The 19,863-nt window shown below is 39.1% G+C and overlaps 1 protein-coding gene across 3 annotated transcripts in view; it reads left to right on the forward strand.

Moving 5' to 3' along the window:
- Positions 1-19,863, forward strand: part of LOC147182292 (uncharacterized) — a 61,914-nt gene that overhangs the window by 16,138 nt on the left and 25,913 nt on the right. For all 3 annotated transcript variants that reach the window (XR_015090575.1, XM_086060154.1, XM_086060146.1), the window contains exons 3-5: positions 5,399-5,470; positions 5,609-5,687; positions 19,714-19,777. Coding sequence is in view for 2 of the 3 variants with exons in the window: in XM_086060154.1 (XP_085916280.1) it covers positions 5,439-5,470; positions 5,609-5,687; positions 19,714-19,777 (175 nt within the window). In the remaining variant the exon portion in view is untranslated. The remainder of the gene's footprint in view (positions 1-5,398; positions 5,471-5,608; positions 5,688-19,713; positions 19,778-19,863) is intronic.

Raw genomic sequence — 19,863 nt, forward strand, 5'->3', positions numbered from 1 at the left:
ACATTCAATCATTTTTAACAAAAAGTAGGCTGTGCTCAAATGTTACCACTTTGGTTCTTCTTTCAAATTTACACAAATTCAGTGTGCTTCCATCTTGTTTTTGATTGATATGAATGCGAGTTAAGCCAAAATAGAGTTGTAAACTGTACAAAACAAATCTGCGACAAAGCGAGACAGCAAACCTGGCTTGTAGAGGTATCAACATGCGGGTCATGAAAACAAGGATAAGGACTTTGTTAGTTTCTTGCATCTTCCACAAACAAATGAATTGGTAGCAAAAATGCAATCGTCACTCAACAGGCCTGATCCCGCCTTTGAAAACAGCACACATTTAAAGTCACGGACACGACAGTCCAGAATGTGAGGATGGCAACTCCAAGTGGTAAAAAAAAAGAATATCTGGACCTCACATGCATCATTTTGTATTGGTATTTTGTCAAATATTTTGTTTGTACAATTACATGAATAATCAATTCGATGATTTTTTGAACATGAATTTCTCTATTTGCTTAAAACATCTGAAGAACGTTTGGAGAATGATTGTGACCATGAACGAACCTTGATGAGAAATCAACATTTGCTACCTTTGCTCAGTGGGATATAGGCTTTAAAACATATGTACAGTACATGATCAAATAAATATATGGTTGGTCACTACTATTTTTGTCAATTGTTGTGAGTTCTGGAATGTAACCCCCACAATAAAAACAGGGGATTACTGTAGAAAAGTTTGGTTTATTTATGACTCATTCATGTTCCTCTCAGTTGTTACATGATCAAAACCTACGGTAAAACAAAGTTAAGATTCTTTGTCAATGTGTTTGATTTTCTGCAGCAAGAGGAAACTTTTATTTTGGGTTGTTTAGGGGGTGTTCATGTTTTTCTCAGCTTGTAACACCATTGTTGAGTCTACAATAACATAATTAGCTTAAATAATTTCTCTTAAAGAAAGTGCATCAAAAGTAGTTTGTCTCAGTGATCAACAAGTAAAGAGCTCTTGATGACTTCTAAGAGTACATAAGCTCAACAAACTTGATCTAATCCAACAAATATTTTGTTTGTGCAAAACAGCGTGGCCTAATTAATAAACGTAATTTTGATAAACATGATAGAATAGCAACGTGCCGAAACGCGGCATCAAAAGGCTCACGCAGCTGCCGTACCCGTTTGTTTTTTCGCCTGGAAAACTCCCGTCACGCTCACTCCAGAGACCGGCCGTAAATATTTCATCTCCCGTTGTCATTTCGCATTCACGTGTACACGTGGGATGCTAATGCTAACCCACATCTTCCAAACTGGGCTAGAATACACACACGAAAACATTCAGCATTTGCGTGTCGGGCTAGGCCACACTCCTGGGCCAATCATCTGACCTAGTTGTTGTTAAAACGCACTTTTGACACTTTTTTTCTTTTTGAGATTGGTCGCAGCTTTTTGAGGTGATTGCCTTGTTTGCATTCGCGCACGGTCGCCTGGCATCACCTGCAAGTATTGCAGAAAATGAGCCTGGGTCTAATTAAGGAGCACCTTCAGTCGAGCGTGCACACACGTAGACGCACAAAAACATCGCAACCCAAGAAGGTTTGAACAGATGTTGAGGAATTTAAGATGCAAAAGGGAAGTGGGACTCCCCCCACGGTGTACTCCACCTCTCCCCCCCACACACACGCACACACACACACTGACACACAATCACTTTCACACTCCACATCAGGGCTGGGAAAACTTTTGGTGCTCAGGTGCTACATTTGATTTTTGAAATAGATGGTTGGGTTAGGTCATTCCTAGAGGAGGTTAAAAAAACAAAAACAAAACTTTTTATGTACCTATCTATTGTCATTTTTAAATTGAATTATTACTTCTTTTTTTTTGACGAGGAAATATAGAATTTAAATTTTTATAAATACAAATTGCCTATGATTGACTTCTGGGTGAACCCCACCTACTGCCCGAAGACAGCTGCGATAGGCTCCAGCACGCCCGCGACCCTTGTCAGAATAAGCGGCTCTGAAAACTGGTGGATGCAAATATTTATTTATTTATAAATTTTTTCATTGTGTTTTAGTCGACCCTTGCTATTTGCGGGGAATAGGGACCGGTCCGGCTCACAATAAGCAAAAATCGAGTCCACTGAAATGCATTTGGGGGGGGGGGGGAATTAATAAATCCCAAAACAAGTCTTCAAAAAACACTGAGAAACATTAATGCTACAAAAAAATGGGAATGGGGGGAAAAAAAATCCCTGTAAAAGCATCCCACAAAATATTGAAAAAAAAAAAGTCAGCCAATATGCGAATTCCCATATATATTCCAGAGTCGACTATTTATGATGGATAATTAATTGCAGTTATTGAAAAGAAGTTTTTGCAATTTGATTTAAAAATAATCATAAAAATATATTTTATTTTAACAACAAAATATTTTTTCTTTATTGTAAAATGTGATTATTCATGTATTATTTGTGGTTATGGTTTTTCATTTAAACTACATTTGATAATGTTGTTTAACATTGATTTAACTATAGCTAAGCAATTATTTAATAAAATGTATCAAATATTTTTATAAATAAAATAATCAATTGTCATTTTCAAATGTTTTCATAATTTAAAAAAATATTCACATATTTTATTTATACAAGGTTGAAAATTATTTATAACTAATTTAACTATAATCAACCAATTATATTTAACCAAATACATTTCAAAAATAAAATATGTGATGTTATTTTGATTTTAAAAATTTGCTGTCATTTGAAATCGTTATTTATACATTTTTAATTTATTTATATTATATAAACATTTTTTGATTTTGCTATGCATTTAAAAAAAATTTTTATTTACAATTGATTTAAAAATAATCATATTTAGGAAAATGTATTTAAGAAAATGCAAAAGCTTGGTTTAAAAATCTTAAATAACTATAATAATTCTCATTTTATTTTATTGTTTTTTATTATTCATACATGTTTAAATACCCTTGGGGTATGTAAACTTATTAGCACAACCATAAATGTACAAAAGCAAAATGTCTCTTATTGACACAAAATTGCTATGAATCGTCACCAAAATTCACATGTTAACTTCAAACTCTGAAAATATCAAAACAATTGCCAGAGTATTTTGGAATTTTTGGGCATTCAGCCTTTTTCTCACCAAACAGTACACTCATAAGTTTACATACCCCTCGGATATATGTAAACTTTCAAGCACAACTCTATAACTCAATTACGCAATAATTTTTTGAGCTGCATGAAAAAATAAAATAAAATTGTTTATGCTTTATTTTAACCTGTGCTGTATGTGTCACATGGGCCGTACTTTGCCCGCCCCAGCTCCACATGTATCTCCATCTATTACAGCACAAAGATGCGTCTTCCGCATATTCAGCACATGTACGTCGATGTGCACAAACACATGCACTGTACCCTCTTCCCTCTCCTCCCTCAAGCCTCCAGGGCTCGGCCCCCACTCCTTCTTATAAGAGGGCACCATGTGGCACTTTATTCCCCCTGGCATGAGGCAGCCCCTCTGCCAGCCCCACATTGTCCGCTCCCTGCTGGAGAACACGTGCCTGAAACGTACCCCCACCTTGGCCCACTCGCTTTTATTGTGTTTACCGTACACTGAGACGGATGCTCGCGCTTAGGGTCTCTAAAGCGCACATCTGAGATAAATGGGGTATATGCGCAGGTGACACACCGTTGGGAAATCGTCTTTCCCACATTGTGTTGCTTTTTGTGCCGTGCCAAAATTTCCACACTTTGTTCAACTCCAGTCGCTAAACTATTGTTTGGAATTGCTGGCGCATGTGGAAATGGTCGCAAAGAGTACCTTAGTGTAGGAGTGATGCCAGAACATTCTCAGAGAACTTTGATCAAAGAATGGACAAAAACTCCTATCTTAGTGTGATTGGTTGATCCTAAAAACTAAATTAAAAAATACACTTTTATTGTTGATGGGCAAAGGATGGACCCTAAAACCGAAGAACTGAACCTTTTTGAATTCACTTTCAAATTTGGCTCCATTTTTGTCTTGAAACTTGTGGTGCAGCTGATAAAAAAAACTCATGGTTCGGATCGGATTATGGATTTGAGTCGCGGATCGGATCATTTGTCGGATCTGCAAAGAAAAAAAAAGATCAATATGCCCATTAAATAAAATATTTTTTTTGTGCAAAATGTCAAGTCCAGTAGAAGGCAGGATACCATTTTTATACCATCCTAAATTATAAACAAACATATTTGACATTTTGAGTGGAATGTTGTTGTTGTTTTTTATCTGCAAAAATGTAGCTTATCTTGTTGTTTTAAGAATGAAAAAGACATTTAAGTGCAATTTAAGACATCCTTTTTCTTTAAACATGGAGAGTGAATTATAAACTAGACTATGCCCACATAATTGGGAATAAAAAGTAAAGAAAGAAAGCCAAACAATTGCTTGCTTTTGCCAGCCGGGGCACTTGCACTGTATCTAGCAGCTAGCTTAGCCGCTAATGCCGGAGACTTTTTCGTGTGTCATACAATGGCGGCGTAACTAACTAGTGGTTTCTTAGTGATGTTAATTAGCGATTGAATATGAATTTGGGATGGCAGTAACCATGTAATGGCAATATAACTGTGACACAAGCCAAAATGTCTTGAAAGACCAATTAAGCTAGCCGTCACCATGCGTTTTTTTTTTTCATCAACCAATCTGCGGACCATGTGCGGCCTGAACTGTGGTGGTGCGTGATCCGGATTAAAGATCCACCAACTGCTTGAAACTGTAGGGGTTTTATATGAAGATGTTCAAGATAAAAAGTAAAAGCAAAGGTTTTTATTTTGCCGACTGCTGTTGCCATGGCGATCCGCTGTTTGCCAAGAAAATTTATGATGATTGTGATGGTCTTTTATATTTGTGAAAACGTGTGAAACTTTTAACACACAAGATGCCTGGCCCTTTTGTCCTATGCTTAAAAGTCATCTCCTTGCTTTCAGCAGATCTCACCCTAGGAGCATTCTTAAGAGCTAGGATTCTTCAGAAATAGCTTTTATTTTTTTCATTAGGATCTAGAATACACTTTTAGAGGAAATTCTAAGAAAAGATCATGATGAAGAATTATGCATATGCATATGATTATGGCAACGCTGTTTTGACGTTAATATTATCCGAAATACTGTGACAGCGCCATACGGCATTTTTATGGCACAATAAACCAGGAAACAAGTCCGAAATGTACAGTGCCGTGTTTATGCACGCAATACGTCACAGCGATGCGGTCCAATATGGCAGCATACAGGGTATGCCATTAATTTTGATGCTTAATCGGCTCAAACCTTTTTTTCAGGAAATCAGATGCCATTGATATTAACACCTTTAAAGCTCGTACTCACTGCACACATATGTACTTGACCCTGTAGGAACCAAAAGAGGCTCACGAGTGCCCTGGGGAAGCGACTCATGCATCTGAGGAGGACGTTATGCCCAAAAAGGTAAGTGCAGGCAGATTTTATGTCCTCTCAAGAGTTTTTGAGTGTTGATTTGACTTTTGAAAAAACATGGTCACAAATACTTGAATTGCTAATAGTTCGTGTCAAATGTATAGCTAATGCGACTTAATGTGTCATCAGGAAAGCAGTTTTTGGAGTACGAGATGGTGGACAAAATGACGACGTTGGAAAACATTGCTCTGGCAGTGAGTTAAGTGAGGTCAGTAAACTTTCGCTATCTTAACTTCGGTTAGATGAACAAAAAAAAGTAAGTAAGAAAGTAAGAAATTAATGTAGACCCTCAACCTTTACAGTCTGTTTTTCTCAGCATACATACAAAGTTGAGTAAAATGAGTGTTATACCCAAAGCTAATGCCTAAAATCTACTCCTCGATAGCATTTTTTCTTTCTTTAAAATAGCTGACGTAATATAAATAGTACAATAGTTTTTATTTAGTTTTGACTTGTATTTTTTTTAATTTGGTAAGTTTCAATTAGTTTTTAGAGTTTGTTTTTATTCTTTTTTCTTTTTCAAATGCTTTGTTTTAGTTTAGCTTTTATTATATTTAGCATTAGGTTTTATTTATTTTTGTTTTTTTATATACAGAGTGTTCATTGAGTGCAAGATAATAATACAATTTTATTATTTTATTATATATCGTATTTTGACGATGGAAACAGGTTTTGCGAATAAGCTACAAGACCGGATATACGTCGCACGTTTTGACCGATACTACATCAAACGCACGTTTGTAGTCACAATAAATGGCGGATGATAAAGTAAGATATGTTTGGGGAAACGAAGAAACACGATTTAATACTTTTTATAATTAATTAAAGAAAAAATCATGAATCCAATTTTAGATGACTTCAATAACATCAGCTCTCAATGTAACGACACACTTCACTTACATGCGGCAGGAAAGCCAACAAGACAAAACTACATCCGTTCCGTCTGTCAAAACCAACATTCCCACCTGGAACTCCCCATTGTCCCAAAGTTCCGTCACTACAACGTCATCTCGCGGCGCATAATCGCAAAAGAAGAGCTGATGAAACTTGCTCGGAACAGAAAATCAACTAGTAATAAACATTTTTGTCACAATAATGCTGTATTTGAGCACAATAATATAAAAAGTTAAGTAAAATGGAGATTTTACCCAAAGCTAATGTGTGAACTTCACCGAGCTAGCATGCCCTTCTTCCCTTAAATTGATGGACATGCCCAACTCACTTAGGCCTTGGCGCACACTGTTGGTTTGGAGTGGAATCAGCAATATTTTCAAATCATTATTACTTTGTGTAGCAATTTGTGTCATCATACTGCACTCTCCCAGGCAGAAGGCAATCACATTATCACCAAGCGTGGTGTAAATGTCTTTTTTTCCGCCTTTTTTCTGCTCATATTCTAAGCCGAGGCCGCAAAAAAAGCAGCTTAATTTAATTACATGTGACAAAAACCAATCAAATGACTATGTAACAGAATGCACAACAGCTCGCGTCAACAACAAATACAGCTGGGAATTAAATAAAAGAAACAGTTTGAGAAAGAAATGGACAGAAATACATAAAGCAAAGATTTGTTGAAGTGCGCAACATTGACTTGATATGCAAGAGAGAGATTAAAAGTAGAAGTAACAGAAAGTTTTAATAGACCAAAATAGCAGCGCGCCATGGCACAGCTGCTCCACAGGGCCCGACGGGGCCTCGTGGCGGCCGGGCTCTCGAGCCCCGTCTCTCTCTTCTGTGTGCTCGGGTGAGAATTAGATGGGTTTAAGCGCCCGCCTCACTTGCTAATCCCTTAATCTGCAGTGGTGATTGGTGGAGGAGAAGAAAGGCTTTACTTCTTCTTGGCACTCCAGGAACAAACACAACAATCCAACAACAGCACAAAAACAAAGAGAAAGGTTTTGATTAAACGGTATTTCAAGATTGAAGGAACTCATTAAACTTGCATCTTGTTGCTTCCTGGTTATGGATGATTTGGGGATTTATTTTCACCCCTAATTTGCTCATACTAGCAAATACAGTATCTACTCAAAATGGATTTAGACCATTGGTGTCTAAATTTCCTGTTTTATATTGCCCCCACTGCATATTGTAATAATATAACAGACCCTGAAAAATAGATTCACACAGAGATTTTTTAAAACTCATTCAACATGTTTGAAGATTAGTTTAGCTCAGTCTAACACACACTATTTGTTAAAGGGGAAGTCAACCAAAACCAAAACATTTGTTGACAATAATATGTTCTATGCAGCCCCACTAGTCTAAACACGGTATTCTGGTTAATATTGTATTAGTGGAATATGAGTTAAGCAGCAAAATCCAGCATTTTTCATCAATATCAGAAGGCGGCCATTTTGCCACTTTCTGTCGAGTGAAAATGACATCACGGTTGCTCAGGGCTCAGGTGGCAACCAATCACAGCTCAGCTTCAGAAAACAGGTGAGTTGTGATTGGCCGTTGCCCGAGCCCAGAGTAACTGTGATGTCATCTTCAGTTGCTAGCAAGTGGCAAAATGGCCGCCACCCCTGAGATGGATAAAAACGGCTGGATATTGCTGCATAACTCTTGTTCCACAAATGTAATATTAATCAGAATGTCATGTTTAGACTAGTGAGGTCACATATAACATCCTTGTCAGTAAATGTTTAAAGTTGACTTCCCCTTTAAAAGTGTCAGCAATAGTAGACCTATAATGCATCAGTAAAGTGATCTGTAAAAAAACTAAAGCATTCCTCTCTGGTCTTATCATGTACCTTTTATTTGATTTTTAATCAACCATAGCGCCCGAGGAAGAACAACCAATCAGGGACAGACGGCATGACAGACGAGGTGTCAATCATCTGCAGTGCACTTGCGGGCAAACTCCTCGCCAGTCGCCAGCAAGCCCCGCAGCCTTGCTCTGACCCGTTTTCCTTGAGCTACAGGATCTTAGCTGAAACTATGGTGGAATATCCACCGGTGGTTAGCAACAACAATTTAAAAGAAGGCATTACACAGATCCAGAGACATTAGGTCTGGTTTAGTGTAGTTAAAATTTGGTCACGTTTACTTCAAGTTCAGTTGAGTTCATTGAACAATTTTTCAATGGAAGACATTTAGAATCGATAGAAACAAAGCGTCAGTTGGGCATGGCATGAAAGGGGAAGCGAGTTCGAAACTGGCACGGCGAGGGCGAGCACACATTAATGAATATCTAATGTGCGTCTGCACAGAAGCTCTTAATGCCCCCCTAATCCCCCCAGCCCTGAGTGTCCTGAGCCTGTTAATCACAACCCTTTAAACCTTTAATCTGTCGCACTCCAACACGCCGACCTGCCAGCGCCCCACTGCACCACCCCGAAACCCGTCGCTGGGCTCCTCCCCTGCCCTCCCCTCACGACGCACACACATGTGACATATTGAGCGCCTGCAGCCAGATTCTTCCCCATGAGCGGCATTCCAGAGCAGGCCGTCCCGTGGGAGCAGTGGCCGTCGGGGGGCCGGCCAGTGGCGGGGGGCTTGTTCATACTAAAGTGTGCTAGGTCATGATGATTGGATTTATTCTCTGCTGCTACTTCAATGAGGGGGGTAGGGGGAAAAAAAATATATATATATATATATTTTTTCATGCATTTTAGCTCAAATACAGTGTGAGAAGGAAAATAGGAAAGGATGGGTTAAGCAGGTCTTCACTAGGATTTAAAACAGTGTAAATTGTTGAAAACTGTCGCTATATGTTGGGAAAAACTTCATACTTATTGTACACTCATAAAACCCCCCATTTTTGGTCAAAAAATTGGACCGTTCCTTTACTTGGGTGGGTTTGATCCTACGACAGCGTATTAGGGCCACGTATAAATATATATTTTTCAGAGGGCGGGGGCAATATTCCGAGAAAAAAATTGCCCACTTTATAAACTCGCAAATTTACGATGTTTTTTTCTCGCAAATTTGCCACTTCATTAAGTGGCAAATTTGCCACTTCATTAAGTGGCAAATTTACCATAGGTAAGTGCAATTGAATGATGGAGAGCAGCAGATTCGACACATCAATTTAGATACTTGCACAAAAAAAAAAAAAAATGTATGAATGTGTAAATAATAATTCTGGAAACATAAATGTACAAGTAAATATACATTTTAACAAATTTACTTAAATGCTTGATCGTCCGTGTGCGGACCTTCGCAAAGCGAGGTCGTCTTTGTCACTGGCCAGTGGCCGTACACAACGCTTCAAAGAGCGAATGCTTAACATGCTATGGTTCATCTATGCTAAAGCAATTAGGCTACTATCTCCTTATTTGGAAACCCGATCGAAAGTACAAGTAGTACGCTGCGTGCATTTCTCGTAAGTTTTTGAGTTTGAGAAGAAAACTTTATAAAGTGGCAACTTTGCGAGTTTTTCTCTCAGAATATTGCCCCCGCCCTCTAAAAAAATATATTTATAGGTGGCCCTAATACACCGTCGTATGATCCAACTTTCCAGGTTGTTGTTGTTGTTTGTTTTTTTTACAAAATCACCCACTTTTTCAGTACAAAATAACACAAAAAATTTGATCTAAAAAACAAAACAAACAAACCAAAGTTTGGTCAAATTGACCAAATAGCAGGTCGGTCCAATTTTTTTTAAACCAAATTGGGTTATTTGTGAGTCAACAATTTTATGATGGCACATTATGAAATTTTCGTAGCTTTTTTGTTGTTGCGATTTTCAAAACATCAAAACAAAGTGACATGTCACAACACATTTTTGGACAAAAATATAGTTCTTCATTCATCATATGATTTGCATGTCAATATAGCGCCACAGAAAACATTCTCACAACAATTTTGCAAACATTTAAAAAGTAAAAAAAAAAAATATATTGCTTGACTGTAAGTGACTAATTGTTTTTTTTTGTTTTTTTTAATAAAATAAAATAAAATTCACAGTGTTTGTTTACTGGGATAAAGTGTCATGTTTCTAGAAATATTACATGAAATTATTGAATATTCCGGAATTTTTATGGAAAATCCGTAACTAAATCCATGTCTTTAAGCAGTATTCACCTTGTTTTGTCTGCAGTGTATATTAGGAAGAAATAATCCAGTAATAATCTAGCTTTAGACAATATACCGGTAGTTATTTATTTATTGTATGATTTCCTATTTTCTTGTTTGCATTGTAAACCACAATGAGACATGTCCCAAAACAATATTTCGAGTTAAAATCACCATTCAAACTTGAAAGAAAATTAAAACGAGCACCTAAATTAATACATGGAAAATCAAAAATATTTAAAATGCTTTATTGCTACATTAATTTTATTGCTTTCAATGCAGTCTTTAATCATTAAAAAATGTGATGGTCTACTTTTTAGAAAATTTTGAATTTAAGAATTTAGATTTTTTTGGGGGGGGGGGAATTCACAATTGTGGTTGTTTACATTTATATATTTGTTAATTGCACTAGAATGGGGCTTTGCAAGTGTCAATAATAACACTGTATATTTGTGCATTACACATCTTTTTTTTAATCCTCTATTTTTCTGCCTTTGTCCTCTCCTGGCTTTTATTTCTTCTTCTTTTTCGTCCTCCCCTTCTGCCTGCTGGTGAATATTTCATTGGCAGTGCAGGGCTGGTACATTAACCAGCGGTGCCAGTCTAGCTCGCTGCTTGTGGCTGTATAAAAATAAACACACTCTAGTTGTAATGAACAGATGTCACAGAATTTAACCCCCCTCCCCACCACTACCTCTACAACCCCCCCCCCTTTTTTTTCCTCACACACGTACACACTTCAACCTTCTCTCCTGTCTCTCCTTGCTCATCATCCTCTCTCATGCATAAGGAAGGGCGCACACGCCGTTCACTGGAAGAAATTTCAGTGGAAAAGCACTAAGGTCCGATGATTTTTTTCTCATAGGGAATAATAGTGAAATCAGAGTGAATGTGCGCCATTAATCTGTGGCTAATGTAAAATCTTTCACTGTTCAAGCAACAAAATAATCACATATTCAATTGCAATTGCAATAATGAGTTAAAAAAAAAGTTCACAAGCAGATGTGTATGTTTTGCTGCACCGTTTGTCTTAGAATATAACTTGTTTGAAGGCTTATAATGACATGTATGCTAATTTCCATTAGCAGGTGTATGGCATTTTGGGTTACCTTGAGATATGAGTTGAATTCATTTTATGACCACATTTGCAACATATTTTATGTCAGTCTTGCAGTCAATTTCAACTGGGTATGACAAATGAACAGCTTGAAGCAAGCACGCTTTGCCTCTTTTTTTGGAGAACTGTGCGAGCGAGATTCTTTTAATTTCCTCAGTGATCTTATAGAGATAGTCTCTCATTTTTTGAAGGCAATATAGTGAGGACATGTTCCAAGGCATATTCCAAAATGTGTGTTTGAATGAGCTTAAATGTATTAAAAGTGTGTGGGAGGGGAAACTATTACAAAAAGATTTTTGCTTGGTCATTTAATGAGGATTTATTTAAAAAACGAAACAAAAAACATTTAAAAATAGATGAAATGTGTACGTAAAATAAGGAATTATGCTCACCTTTCAATTGTAATATTTACATTTGATATAATTGTAATTATTTAACCAATGTAGTCAAATGTTTCTTTTTACTAATTTTTTTTATTTCAAAGTAAATAAATAAATGTGAGATAAAGGAGTACATACATACACAACAATTAACTAATTTGAGATATTACCATGTAAATGAATGCAAAAAATATTACAGGATGTAAATGCCCGTGGGCCTGAGTAACGTACTTTTGAACTCATTTCCATTGCCCACCCCTGTTTTAGATGCTCGCTGAGCGGCAGTCTCTTGTGATGTCACCTATTTTATTGTTATATCGCTGCAGTCGTTTTTACAAGTGACTTCCATGAGTTCCCACAATCCTCCTTGGTGCCACCAGTGCCCATTTTGATGCCACACGTGTCTATATATGTGTGTGTGTGTCTGTATATCCATCCCGCCCCCCCGTAATTGAGCGTGTGCCAGCGTGGTGTGTTTGCTGGCTGACAGCAGCCAAGGAGAGACCATTGTTCTCCTTGTACCCGGAGACCCTTCCCTGCCAAGTCTGAGATGAGAGGCGCTCTCCGGTGCTAACTCCCTCGCAGTCGGGCATCACGCGGCAAAACACGCACACACGCATGCGCGCCAGGTGGGAGGGTGATAGCATGCTAAAATTTGGTCAGCTGCATAGAGAGAGGTCTGCTAGGTACCCACGCTGTAAGAAAAGAAGGCCTGAGAGTATTTGTTATATTAGGAAGCAATGAAGGGATGCTACCGTTTGTTTACTATTATGAGTCAATAGGCTTTCATTAATGTTAATTGGTCAGAATATTACAAAAATGATTTATCATTAAAATTATATTTTAATTTTTTTACTTGCTGTTGAGTAAAAATGACATCACAGTTGCTCAAGGCTCAGGTAACGACCAATCACGGCTCAGCTTGCGAACGTCACATGACCAAGTTCAGACAACAGGGGAGCCGTCGCTACCTGAGCCCTGAGCAACTGTGATGTCACTGTCAATTGACAGCAAGAGGCAATATTACAGGTGCCTGAGATGGATAAAAAATGGTGGACTTTGCTGCTTAATTCATATTCCACAAAGACAATAGTCATCAGAATTAGCTTACAAGGGTGCCATTTTTATGGTCATTTCACTCTCGTGAGAGGTCGGTTTGGTGAGAATGTACTCTCCAAACTGGTTTTAAAGAAACCATACAGTTAGAAAATATGCCACCACTTCAATCGGCATATCATCGCTGTCTGGCAGAATCCTCGCATCCCCCCCAAAAAAAATGACTACTTTTCAGGAAATCAAAAAAACGCCACCATGTTCAAGTTGATATCATACCATATTATACCATTATTGCCAAAAATCATGTTGAATTCATTGCTAATTTAGTGCGCTAATACATCATTCATTTATTATGTTGCTATTACTTAAGGTTAAAGAATCATTGAACAAGAATTTTTGTAATTTATTTTTGATCTAATTCATTGATTGTTCCATACCTGACCTATTGCATTGAAGTGTGGGGGTCTGCTGGCAAAACCTACACTGAATCCATCTTTCTTTTCTTTCAACTTGCTATATGTGTTATTTGCGTTTGTGGATACAGAGACCACACTCATCCATTATTTATACAACTAAAAACTTTCAAATTTGATGAATTCATGGCGTTTAACTGCCTTAAAAGACATTTTAGCATTCAATATACAAACCAAATTTATACAAAGGGAAAGTGAGTACAAATTAAGAGGAACATACATTTTTTCCAAACTTAAAAATAGAATAAAACAAAAAGAAAGATGTATTTCAACTCAAGGTGTCAGTTTGTGCAACAATCTGGATTAGAAAACTACATCATCTCAGTCTAGTTTTTTATTTATTTATTATAAAAGCACGATTACTGCAAAAATATGTGTAGCACAAGGACACGCAGTCCGCCCGCTCGCTGTCATTCATTTTGTGTGTGTTTTTGTGTTGATCAGGGGCAGACAAAACTAGTTTTACTTCTTTTTGTCCCCTTGAATTATTTTTACTTTACTTTACTAATTTGAATATTGCTTTACATTGTCTTTTTTATTTTACAAATGAATGAAACAAATTGATTAAATTGATTAAAATGGTATAATACAGCTCCGGATGCTGGCACGAATGCCGCCCATCTCCTTTTCAACGGTCTTTAAGCTATGGGTGATCAGATAAATAAAACGATGAGCTGTTTTATAGGCAAAAATGCACACTTACCTTTGACACCGACTCAGTTCAGTTCCCACCAAAGCATTACAACGATCAGTTTTTAACAAAATGGGCTTACTCGAATGTTTATCGTGGAGGAGTTTGTTAGGAATGTCCTAGAGGTAAAAAGAGTGTCAGATAGAGTGAGTGTCCAGAAGAGGCAGGAACATAGAGTGACCTACAAGAGTGGAGGTAGGAGTACACAGGTAGACTACATCTTGTGTAGACGGTGTCATCTGAAGGAGATCAACAACTGCAAAATAGTGGTAGGTGAGAGTGTAGCCAGACAGCATAGGATGGTAGTGATGACTATGGTGGTGAGGAAGACAAAGACGGCAAAGGCAGAGCAGAGGACGGAATGGTGGAAGCTGAAAAAGGAAGAGTGTTGTATGACTTTCAGGAAGGAGTTGAGACAGGCTCTGGATGGTCAGGAAGTGCTTCCAGGTAACTGGACAACTACATCAAAGACAGGTAGGACAGTCCTTGGTGTGCAATCTGGAAGGAAAGGAGATAAGGAGACTTGGTGGTGGAATGAGGAGGTGCAGAATTGGAGCTAGAGCTAAGAAAAAGTATGACACTGAGAAGACTACAGGGAAATGCAGCGTAGGGTAAAAGTAGAAGTGGCAAAGGCCAAACAAGGGGCTTACGATGACTTGTATGCTAGGTTGGACAGTAAGGAGGGAGAGACTGATCTATACAAGTTGGCAAGGCAAAGAGACAGAGATGGGAAGGAGGTTAGGGTAATAAAGGATAGGGATGGAAGTAGTGTGATGGGAAGATGGAAAGAGTACTTTGAAGAGTTGATGAATGAGGAAAATGAGAGAGAACGAAGAGTAGAAGAGGTGACTGTTGTGGACCAGGAAGTAGCAAAGATGAGTAAGGAGGAAGTGAGAAGGGCCATGAAGAGGATAAAGAGTGGAAAGGCACTCGGTCCTGATGATATACCTGTGGAGATATGGAAGTGTCTAGGAGAGGTAGCAGTAGAATTTCTGACTGGGTTGTTCAATAGGATCTTAGATAGTGAGAAGATGCCTGAGGAATGGAGGAGAAGTGTGCTGGCGCCCATTTTTAAGAACAAGGAAGACGTGCAGAGTTGTGGCAACTACGGAGGAATAACGCTAATGAGCCACACAATGAAGCTATGGGAAAGAGTAGTTGATGCTAGACTGAGGGCAGAGATGAACATTTGTGAGCAGCAGTATGGTTTCATGCCAAAAAAAAAAAGAGTACCACGGATGCAGTATTTTCTTTTAGGATGTTGATAGAGAAGTACAGAGAAGGTCAGAAGGAGCTGCATTGTGTCTTTGTAGATCTGGAGAAAGCTTACGACAGGGTGCCCAGAGAGGAACTGTGGTTTTGTATGAGGAAGTCTGGAGTAGCAGAGAAGTATGTTTGAAGTGGTGCAAGACATGTATGAGGACTGTGGTGTGAGGTGTGTTGTAGGTGTGACGGAGGAGTTCAAAGTGGAGGTGGGACTGCATCAGGGATCAGCTATGGTAATGGGAAGGGTGACAGGCGAGGTTAGACAGGAATCTCCATGAACTATGATGTTTGCGGATAACATTGTGATCTGTATTGAGAGCAGGGAACAGGTGGAGGAGAAGCTAGAGGCGTGGTGGTTTGCCCTGGAAAGGAGGGGAATGGAGGTTAGCCGTAGCAAGACGGAGTATTTGTGTGTGAATGGGAGGGACCCAAGTGGAAGAGAGGGGGGGTTACAGGGAGAAGAGACCAAGAAGGTGGAGGAGTTTAAGTATTTAGGGTCAACAGTCCAGAGCAATTGAGAGTGCGGAAAATAAGTGAAGAGACGTGTGCAGGCAGGCTGGAACGGGTGGAGAAAAGTGTCAGGTGTGATAGAAGAGCTTCAGCTAAAATAAAAGGAAAGGTTTATAAAACTGTGGTGAGACCAGTAATGTTGTTTGGTCTGAAGACAGCGCCACTGAGGAAAAGACAGGAGGCAGAGCTGGAGGTGGCAGAGATGAAAGTTCTGAGGTTCTCTTTGGGAGTGACCAGGATGGACAGGATCAAGAATAAGTACATCAGAGGGACAGCACATGTTAGAGGAAGTCAGAGAAGCCAGACTGAGATGGTTTGGACATGTCCAGAGGAGAGATAGTGAGTATATTTGCAGAAGGATGCTGAGTTTCCAAATGCCAGGCAGGAGGTCTAGAGGAAGACCAAAGAGGAGGTTTATGGATGGAGTTATAGAGGACATGAAGGTAGTTGGTGTGAGAGCAGAGGATGCAAAGAACAGGGTTAGATGGAGGCATCTGATTCGCTGCGGCGACCCCTGAAGGGAAAAGCCGAAAGGAAAAGAAGAAGAAGGCTTACTCAAATGTATCTAACCTATCCAGACATCAAGTCTGAGACGCAACACTTGTCAGACAACGGCAAATCAGGAAGTAAACAATGAAACAGGAAGTGATGGTCAGAGGCAGCAAGCGACTCAGACCAGCTTGAAACTGATGATGACCTATGACCCTTGAGATCATGAAGTGGGGAGACAAAGTATGGTAGTATGGGTTTGGGTAGAGGGTTCGAGGCACGGTGTGTGTTCGGGGGGGTCGATGGGGTAATCAGTGGTGTGTGCTCAATGCCGTGTGACAGGTCCAGCTGGGAGAGAGCCCCCACCCCTCCACCCCCCCAGCGCTGCAAACTGGTCAATATGGAGGCCAATTACTGCTGCCCATGTGACCACGAGGGCATCATCCAAGCCTATCATAACGGACCCGCGCGCACGCCATCTGTGCAGACCAGCAACCGATGCCCCCCCCCCCCCCCCACACACACCCAGATCTCTCATCCAGTTGCGTCCCCGTGCACGCTCCTACTTAACCTCCTAAACTAAGGCCATACGCACACCCCCTTCATTGACCCCGGTCGCACTCACATGCCGTGAGGATGAAGACAGGGATGAAGAGCGAGGTGCTTGTTTAGGGGGCGTATTAAGAAAAAATAGCATTTCCATTCCTCTCGTGCATGCACATCTGCCAGATGTAGCCCCTCCCCCTTCCCCGACATTCCTGGACACCCGCCAAAAAGAGCCTGCTTCACCCCCTCCTCTTCATGGGGTCTCTCCCCCGAGCCGGACCCGCAGCTCTCCATCTTCTTTCTTCACTTGAGTGTGTGCAAACGTGCAGATGTTGCGGAATTTCATCCTCTTCCTCCTCATCATCAGTTTGCACTTTTTCTCTCTCAATTTTTAATGCTGCTTTTTTTGTATGTTTTTGTAGATTATTGCATTTTTATTTTCATTCCTTGACAAATTCTGCACACATATACACTCTAAAAAATGCTGGGTCAAAATTCACCAAATGTGTGTAAAAATTCGGACCAACCCACTACTTTCTGTGGTTTTCCACAAAAAAAATGTTTTGGTGTACAAGGCAACCTAAAAAAAATGGCTCAAATTTTGGCCCAAGTTGGGTCAAATTGGCCTAAGTAGTCAATCCAATTTTTGACCAATATTGGGTTATTTTTGACTTAACAGTATTAAGGGTGCCTTCACAATGAAAACAGTTGGGTTAAAAATAACCCTAATTGGGTCAGAAAGAGACTGACCCAAGTGTTTTGGCTTGGGTCATTTTTTGTTTTTTGAAAAACAAAAAATGGGTTGTACATAAAAAAAAGTTTGTTTTGTGGAAATTCAATTGATCTAATTTGTTGGGTTATTCATTTAACCCAAAAAGTTGGGTCAACCTTTTTCACCCAATTTGAGTTTTTTTGTTTTTTTGTTTTTACCCATCTGTTTTTAGTGTTGAGATAATGACAGAGGATTGATAAGGACTCAACTTATTTTTTTCAGATACAAGCTGTCATTCTGTGCTTGCTTTATTTATTTATTTATTTATTTATTTTTTGCATCTTGTGAGCCCAGGCTTGAGTTACATGTGCTGTCCACTCTAAAAACACCTAACTGACCCAATTGTGGGTTAAAAAGTGACCAGCTGCCACTTGGGTCAGAAAATTTTGTTGTTCTGTTAAAATAAATTTGAATACACAGTATATACTGTATATATATATATATATATATATATATCCCCCTAAATTGGGTTTTGTGGGTTTTTCATTTAACCCAACTCTTGAGTGAAATTAAATTGTGCATATTGCCTTTCCCAGTTGAGGTTTACTGCCGTCAAATTAAACATAAAACAAAATTATTTGCACCTTGTGTATTTCAGTCAGCTGCATAGTGTAGCCTTTATGGCTGCTATCTTAATGCTAACTCTAAATAGCATCAATGTTGCAGTGGCCTTTAAGCAATTGGATTGAATGCAAACAGTACAGCAACACATGTAGACAGCCAATATAGCACACACAGGTATATATTCTTAATCCTCTGTTTCAAATGACCTACTAGTGCTACACTGATGATCATCATCTTAGAAGAGTTGAAATGTCGCAATATATGAGTCTATTTGTCCTCAGGTGCAAGCCAAGGGCACACCCGAAAAAGGAACACAATTGGTCATTCGATTGATGCAGTGTGACAAAAACCTATTGTTATATTTATGTTTATAAAGAATATTTTGGGATGCTGTTTTGTTCTTATTAAAACACACATTACATCAATTTTTGCAAATGTGTTTAGGTGGAATACATTAATTTCCATTGATTTCGAGTTACAAACGTGGTCACAGAACGAATTCAACTCGTAGTTCAAGGTACCACCGCACTTTTTAAATCCACTTTATGATGCTTATTTATTTATTTATTTTTAAGATGATCACAGAACACACACACACACACACACACACACACACACACACACACACACACACACACACACACACACACACACACACACACACACACACACACACACACACGTATTTATTAATTAATGAATAGGTCTTCTGGTGGCTAATTGGACTTCACACCATTGTACTTGTGACATTTTGCTCATGGCCCTGCAGTCGGACAAACACACTCTCAAGTTTGAGTGAGAAAAAGAGTGGGCCGGCTGCACGGCACATGATAATTTAAACAGCGAGATCACTCACACACTCACGGTGTCACTGCAACTTGAAGCAAGAGTTTTTCACCCCCCCAAAAAACATGCACTAACTTAAAAAAATATTAATTAGAAAGAAAGAAAAAAAGAGAAAGAAAGAAGTGCGCCTTTAAAAATAAAAAATCGACATTTTTCTAAATGCTGCATGTGCACGCGCTGCTGGATAATGAACAGATGCTCCAAAAAACAAAAAGTCGGCAAGGAGATATGGATGATGGACCCCCCCTCCCAGTTGGCCCGCGAACCACTGCTGCTGCGGGGGACATTATAAGGGACTTGGCTCGGTGTACTGCCTGGGTCACACACACATACACTCTCACGCACGCGCGCGCACACGCTGGACACCCTCTCCCTACAATTAAACATTTTAGGCCCAGGCGTGCACAAAGACGGAATAAATTCACTTAAACTTGAACATTTAACGGGAGTGTAATCAAACTGGTTGGTCATTTATTTATTTGTTTATTTATGTATTTATTGACAGCGGGAACGAATGGAAAGGGCGGCGTCCAAGTGTGTGACTCCTACAAGCCAGTCTGCCTCAAAAGGTAATTATCCAAATAGAATGGAACTATATTGCGTTGTCATGAATGTAAAGAGATTTTTTTTTTATGTTTGGGGGAAAAGGGCCTTA

This window comes from Leptonotus elevatus, chromosome 1, assembly GCF_054856555.1.
Source record: "Leptonotus elevatus isolate MCC_2025b chromosome 1, RoL_Lele_1.0, whole genome shotgun sequence".
In the NCBI taxonomy this organism is placed as follows: Eukaryota; Metazoa; Chordata; class Actinopteri; order Syngnathiformes; family Syngnathidae; genus Leptonotus; species Leptonotus elevatus.